This window comes from Bidens hawaiensis, unplaced genomic scaffold (assembly GCF_021521415.1).
Source record: "Bidens hawaiensis isolate Kalapana, Puna unplaced genomic scaffold, B.hawaiensis_p1.1 tig00009039_1, whole genome shotgun sequence".
In the NCBI taxonomy this organism is placed as follows: domain Eukaryota; kingdom Viridiplantae; phylum Streptophyta; class Magnoliopsida; order Asterales; family Asteraceae; genus Bidens; species Bidens hawaiensis.
Genome location: NW_027491661.1, coordinates 77,041 through 84,220, shown reverse-complemented (window position 1 = coordinate 84,220; position 7,180 = coordinate 77,041). Strand labels below are relative to the sequence as shown.

The 7,180-nt window shown below is 34.2% G+C and overlaps 1 protein-coding gene across 2 annotated transcripts; it reads right to left on the bottom strand.

Moving 5' to 3' along the window:
* Positions 1–301: 301 nt before the first annotated feature.
* On the bottom strand, positions 302–3,201 carry LOC143530834 (telomere repeat-binding protein 4-like). Of its 2 annotated transcripts, none has more exons than XM_077026264.1 (9): positions 3,009–3,201; positions 2,191–2,920; positions 1,991–2,107; positions 1,839–1,901; positions 1,672–1,751; positions 1,368–1,591; positions 1,002–1,277; positions 852–915; positions 302–762 (listed from the first exon to the last, which is right to left on the bottom strand). In XM_077026264.1, the coding sequence occupies exons 1-9, from the start codon at positions 3,090–3,092 to the stop codon at positions 577–579; spliced, it is 1,824 nt and encodes a 607-aa protein (XP_076882379.1). In that variant the 5' UTR covers positions 3,093–3,201; the 3' UTR covers positions 302–576. The 2 variants fall into 2 exon arrangements, with proteins under 2 accessions (XP_076882379.1, XP_076882380.1); XM_077026265.1 differs by having other exon boundaries at positions 2,197–2,920; positions 3,009–3,200.
* Between the last annotated feature and the right edge of the window lie 3,979 nt (positions 3,202–7,180).

The window sequence follows — 7,180 nt, the reverse complement described above, 5'->3', positions numbered from 1 at the left end:
AATGGAGAAAAAGGTGGGGTCATATGGCTTTATCAAGAAAATGGTGGTGTTAAACCACAAAAGGGGGTTTTATTATGGCAACAAGTCTTTAAAGGGAATTGCTTGTTAAAGCCTTCCGTAGCACTTTTAACTAAGGCTTTAAAGCCTTATGTTTTTTTTTATAATTAAGAGAACGTGGCTTAATTTAACAATATTTAACCTTATGTGATTTCATAATAATTAAGATAACGTTTAACTTGGCTACTATCAATAGACATATTTGCTTAGAAAACAAAAGCCATAACAAGAGAAACAAAGAACAAGAAAGAAGAAACAATTACATTAGATTTTGTTTTTTTTACAAGATGCATACAAACACAATGTGCAAAAGAATGGTAAGAACCAAATGAAACTTGACATTTTATAAAAACATGTTAAAACATCCTTAGCTTCTTATCCAATTTGCATTCTAGGAGAAGACTCTTTAGGACAAACAAAATATAAAAAAAACAGTAAAAGCATCAGAAATTACAGTAATTTAAACAAGTTAAACCTATTCAAACTTTGTACACGTCATCACCCGATCCACACCAAAGTTTAGAGTACTCTAACCGGTAGAGTTTGAATGGGCTCGGTCTGATGCTTCCCGGTTGGCTTTGATTGATTCTGAGTCCACATGGAATGTGCAGCCAACACCCGGTCCAGTAGATCTTGTGGAACCGGCTCACCCCGTCGTTGCTGAGGGGCGATACGTGCAGTGTGAACCAATGTTTTCCATTTATCCTATATTAGCATACACGAAATCAAACTCACAACAATTAATAATCCATAATCTCATATAATCTTACAAAGTTATAATTTTGGTTTCTTACCTTCAGATCCACATAAGTTCGATGGTTTGCGTCATCAAATGCACGGTTCTTAACGTCGCGCCATCTGTAAAGATCATAAAAAAAGTTACTTTTTACCGAATAACATATTTTATCCAGTAATATTGAAGATTGTAGAGGTGGGGTCCACACCTTCCGGTTCCAAGTAATTCAACTGCTGCCACAAGTGCTTCCACTTCAGAAACCGAGAACGGTCTTCTAGTTCTTCGTTGTGAAAGTTCAGACCTTTTGCTCTCTTTATGGTTCACTGGGATTATTGAGAGTGCCTCCGCAGTCAGTGGTTTGATTGGCACACTAGCTTTAGGGTTAACATCCACTATTTCTTCAGTTGACTCCTTTTGACTTTCTTGATTATTCTCAATTTGGTTGTCCATAGTAGTCGATACAGGAGCATCCATAGCTAGAGAACTAATAATAAATTGATGAAAAAGTCAAACCAAAATGTCAACAAATGAGCAGCATATATGTCAAGGGGATATTTCATAATTAATGTCATACCTGGCTAGCGGTTCATGATTGTCATATGTTGGTAACATTGAAGATTCTTTACAGGAATCTTGGTGAAAACTAGGTTCTAACATGAATCCCAAAGTGTCATTATTTAAGGAAATGCCTGTTTGTTGTAGTGTTACGTTGTCATCTCTAATCTTCTTGCCTTCAAGAAGTACACCTACATGCAATTCGCTTCCTAAAATAGCTGTCACGGCTTCCATAACCGTCCTCTGTGAGCATTGAAATATTTTAATACAAATCATAATGATGATCCAAATTTAATTTCAAATTAGTGGATCATACTGCGTACCTTCAAAGAACCTACTGTCGATGTCTCTGGCATTTCGATATACAGTTCTGGTACGTTAAACGACTTTATGCTAAATTTCACTGAATTAAAAAACATCACACGTGTGAGAAGTTAAATATAAGTTATATCTTATAACCATACATTTATATATACATGAGAGGGAGTACCGTGACCATCTTTAGATGGAAAGGAACTTTTATGGTTGATAGCTGAAGATGTTACAGCTTTTTCTGCATGACAATATGCAACGCGCAATCGTTAATTAAACGTCTAAGTACAGGAAATATATCTAAAAAGTAAAATGGATATTATTATAGACCTGTAGGTAAATTAGATATGCTTTCACTGCTTGTCTCATGAACATAATCAGGTTTTGAGCTATGATGAAACAGCTTTCTTCTCTTACTGTTGTGGTCAAAGGGTTTGACTCCAACCCCTAAAATAGCCAATATTATGACCTTATAAGAAAAATATCACATAACATGAAATTGCAGAAAGTGTTAAAAGAGAGTTATTTACTTTTACTAGTAGTGTTACGTTCATAATCTTTCAGCTTTGGTAATGATTTCCAATGCTTATTAGCAGCCAAGATCTTCCTCATTCTTCTGTATCCAACATGAGACTGCAGCTTAAACGCCCTCATTTTGGTAACATGCTGATTAAAACTAAACGAATTTTCGTCATCATCTCTAATACCTATCTTTACATTATTCCTATAAAAGGGTAGATGTACACCGTTACATGATTTATGTAACACATGATGATTCACACATGATTTAACTGTGGTTAAATCTTCACTTTGTTTCTCTGCTGCATCTGTTTGTACTTTGCCTCCATTAGTATCCATTTGAACATCGCATAAATCCCCGTTAATTACATTCTTGCCATTGGCGGTTTCCAACTTCACACTAGTAGTAACCATCGAAGCATGTTCAACACCAGAATCACTATCAGAATGTGGCAAATCCTTCAACGGGATTGAAGATTCTATCTTCAATTCGGGTTTGGGAACAAACTCGCTCTCACCACAGCATCCGTGATCAAGATAATCTAATCTTAACGGATCGAGTTTAACTTCAAGCGGTTCCTGCTTAACGCCATCTTTAATAATACTAATATGTTCTTTACTGTCTGGACCGGTGCTAGAAACAGAACTTTCACTCTCCTGCAATAACTTGCCGGCAACAGCTGCCAATAACTCAAAGGGGCAAATTTCACTACCAGCTGATGATTTCTTATGCGGAGTCCTCTGAATGAAGAACGAATAATGTCAATTATAGAAGTCGTTATTGCACCATCGGGTTAAGTTCTGATAAAGAAATCTAATTTTTACTTACCCTTAAAGATCTTGGAGCCTTAGGTACCACAGGGGCAAGGAAACCATCGAGCCCGCCATAATATAGTCTCTTCTTTGACACCATCTTTTACGCACACATGTCAAATTCTGTTAATCTGTTGTCAGATGACGAAACAGTCAGAAGCTTCATATAAACTAATAAAAGATCATTTTTTTTCTATGCGTCAATTAATATAGCAAAGCGCGCCTTGAAGCGGTTAAAATAATAGCTCGTAATCATAAACATTGATGACTCGTTTACCAAACATGGTGAAAGTCCAACAATAGCAGTAACACAACTTAAGGTCAAAATAACATGTTCATCTATATCTTTACTAAACGATCTTCGAGAACAAAAATTCCTTAATTATGCATCAATACAAGGAAAATAAGCAGATAATTGACAGCCATTGTTACACCAGAAACATGATCCCATAATTTAGGAGGTAAGATTAATAACGACAAAAAAACAAAGTATAAATGAAGATAATGATATAGATCAATGAAAAGCTGGCCTTAGTCCCCACAAAAAAACCGCCACATGTTAGTCAAACACTTAACACAGTTTCAAGTATCAACCATATTAACAAATAAGGAAAACAAGACTAAAAAGGATAAGCACACAAAATCATACAATATATCAATCTCCTAATAAAAAAATAAAAAAAAAAACCTCATCCACAAATAATAGAACTATAAACCTCATAATCCATAAATCAAACTTTATGAACTAATTGAAGGTGAAATGGTTATTAATAATGCACAGAAACCCATTTCGACCTGGACCCGTTCTGACCCGAACCCGCTCCGACCCGACCCAAAACTATCCCTTTTTAATTTGACCTGCTTTGACCCTAACCCATTCCAGCCCTAAACCGTCCTGACCCTGACCCGGACCCGACCCGACCCGATTTAGACCTATTAACATCTTCAATTCAGCGCGATTAAATGTTCCGATCCGATCTCTACACCACAATTTTCACCGATTGAAGATCAAATCCAACAATTGAGCCCTAATTCTCCAATTCCGGTGAAGATCGGACCAAATCACGCGTAAAAAACACAAATTCTGACGAATCGGACCCTTAGATTCAATACCCACCAATCAATTGAACCAAAATCAACAAAAGCAATAGATCGATCGGTAATCTTTACCTGGGTTTGATGATCTGGTTAATTCCAATATTACACGTAACTAACTGTACAACAATTGATAGGACAATTGGGTTTTGGAATTGGAATTGAATTGAATAAGAAATTGGGATGAAAATGGAAGGAAAGAGGGTTTAAGGCCCGGTTTAAATATTTGGGGAGGAAGGGTAGAATGGTAATTTGAGGGGGTGGATGTGGGGGGAAGAGCATGTGACCATAAACCCTCTGATCTGATTGGGCCGGTTTTAGGACCACTTTACCCTTGCGTGGATATGTGGATAGCTTTTGACACGTGGATTGGTTTTACAAGTCTTCCATAACTCCACTTTTGTTTTTTGTTTTTCTTTTCTGTTTGTGAATTGTGTTTTGTGGACCAGATTTGTTTACTGTTTTTTTATAATTTTTTTATTACTTATGTTAAAAGAAAGAAATATAGTGTGAGTGTGTTATATAGGGATTTGCTAATCCTAGTTATAAGGGCCAAAATTACAGTAATAAATGTTTGATCTTAAGATATAATATAGTCATGCCAGAATTTAAACCATGGTAATCTTTACCATCACATGTTTATTGCATAATGAAACATAAGGATAGTTACAATTAAAACCTAATTAGATAGTAACTTTTTTAATTATATTAGTGAATAAAGATATTAACAATAAACCATAACAAATAGATGTTTTGAAATGCTCTCGTGTCGTTGGAGTGGGAAGAAAATGAGCTCTCAGTTGGGCCAAACTATAATGAATATGCAAGTATGATAAAAATATACAATCTTGAAAAAATAAAAAGTAAACATAAAATTGTATAAGATACAAGCATTACAAATTATCTATACTACACATTGTTCAAAAGTGTAAATATATGTGCTGTGGGTAAATTTTATAACTTGGAATCCTTGATTTTCCAAGATCCCTAATCTTCTGAGGATTTTTGCCGGGAATCCTGCTTTCGACTTTTTCCAGAATCCCGAGTACTAACGGTTTATTTTGATCTTGGCTTTGACTTATTCTTGCAGCTGAACGTTGGTGACTTAATTTGCATTAAAGGCTTAATAAAAAACTAAAGAAAAACGTGTGGAAAAGAGTTATAAAGGATAGGAGTGATGACCAAGTAAAGTTCCGGTATCCTCGGAGTTAGTTACTTCTATTTATTAATTATAATTGGAGGTTACTTCATGGTGGTTATAATGCAACGGCTAGTAGACCAAGTCTTGCTTAAAAGTCGGAAGATTAGTTAAAGACACGTGAAGAATAGCCTTAACGGCTAGGAGTGGAGAACAAGCTGAAGACCTAGTAAATAAGCTAGATTTTCGGGACATCGATTATTTTCCTTCACTATATAATAAGGCTAATGCAGACTTAGAAATACAACACTTTTAGCACTCACAAGTCACAACACTCTCACTACTGTAACTTAGACGCCATTGCACTTAGTTATCGAGTTGTACTTCATATTTTACTTAATAAATCTTAGGCAGGGGATAGTTTTCCCCCCGGGTTTTTTTTTTACCGAGGATCTTCACCAAGATCTAAGGTTTTTCCTTACTACATCGTGTGTCAACCCTTTATTTTACTGCAATCAATTGTCGATTTAATGAAGAACACACTACCTTACATTCTCAGTATGATCACTAAATTGCTCCGCTATTTTTTTTACCAAAACAATATGTAATTCAACTTTGTGTAATATAAGTTGTGTATATAAATAAACGGCCACTGGGTCACTTCATCATGATGTTTATTTAATTGGTCCGTCCATGATAGTATGCGAAGGTACATTGTTAGCAACTTTAATTAATTAAACTTTGATAGCTGGAATAAATACTTGAATATTTTATATTTCAAGTGAGATTTTTAAGATGAGTTTGAGATTAAGTTTCTAAGTAATAAGTGTTCCAACCATTAACCTTTAACCACATAATACCATATGGGTATACATGAGACCGATCCCAATAAGTAATTACGGATTAACGGTTACATGACGAGCACGGAATCATATACGAAACACGAGTTTATAATAAGTATTGTACTAAAATATTAATGATATTCGCGATAATCAGCATACATGCTATATAAAATATGGACCTGCTTCTGCAACAATAATAAAATATTTATAATTTTAAAGTAAGTTTAAAATATAGAGATCATGACATTTTCATCTTTCATGTGAGAGATCCAATAAGAATTAAATAAACATGTCATGCCGGTGATAGAGTTAATCCTATGACGTCACATTATTTGCGGAAATGGTCTTTTAATAATAAAACTATTACAAAACAGATTCATATTTTCGTTCTTTTGTTTATATATTTGTAATAGAGTGATCGTCTCTTTTAACAGTCAAGCAGTTAAATTGTGAAAATAATTAATATTTTCATTTGAATGTTAAACGTGTCGTGTGTTTTTTCTATAATATTTTGTTATAATAGTAATTTGGATCACTTATAGAAAGCTCGTACATCAGTCCGCGGTTCATAGGATCTTCTCTATTTCCTGAGTATATAAAAGTGGGATGCTTGAGCGAGGACCTCTTAATTTTTAAAAAGTACCGAACTTTTTGCTTTAAATACAAATCATAATGCATAAGATTAAAGCCTTTTCCGAACAATTTTGTCTTTTGACAATTTTGTCTTTTAGCAAAAGCATGTAAGATTGATTTTAATTTATTAAAAAATAATTGCAAGTTTGGTCATTTAACTTTAATCATATTTTGTTAATTTATAGAATAATTACATATATACCCTTTATTTTAAAGGCAAATTGGATTTTAATAATTTCAATTAAATGTTATTGGCCGATAATAATCCCAACTTAATTTATTGCCAATGGTGGTCTTAAATTTAAAAAAACGGCTCTCAATGGTTATCTATAAAAAAAACTTAATGAGGTTAGGTTTTTCTGAATTTCAAACTGATTTTTTAGGCTTTTGATCAGAAGGAGGATATGAGTCGATTGATGTAAAAGTTAGCTAGAGATGCTCCAAACAAATTATTTTTTGTTAACTTGAAGATCAAACACC

Coding starts and splice junctions, on each gene's coding strand:
- LOC143530834 (XM_077026264.1), bottom strand. CDS start 3,092: ATGGTGTCAAAGAAGAGACTATATTATGGCGGGCTCGATGGTTTCCTT. Junction 2,921..3,008: donor AGGCTCCAAGATCTTTAAGG/GTAAGTAAAAAT, acceptor TTCTTCATTCAG/AGGACTCCGCATAAGAAATC. Junction 2,108..2,190: donor ACGTAACACTACTAGTAAAA/GTAAATAACTCT, acceptor TGGCTATTTTAG/GGGTTGGAGTCAAACCCTTT.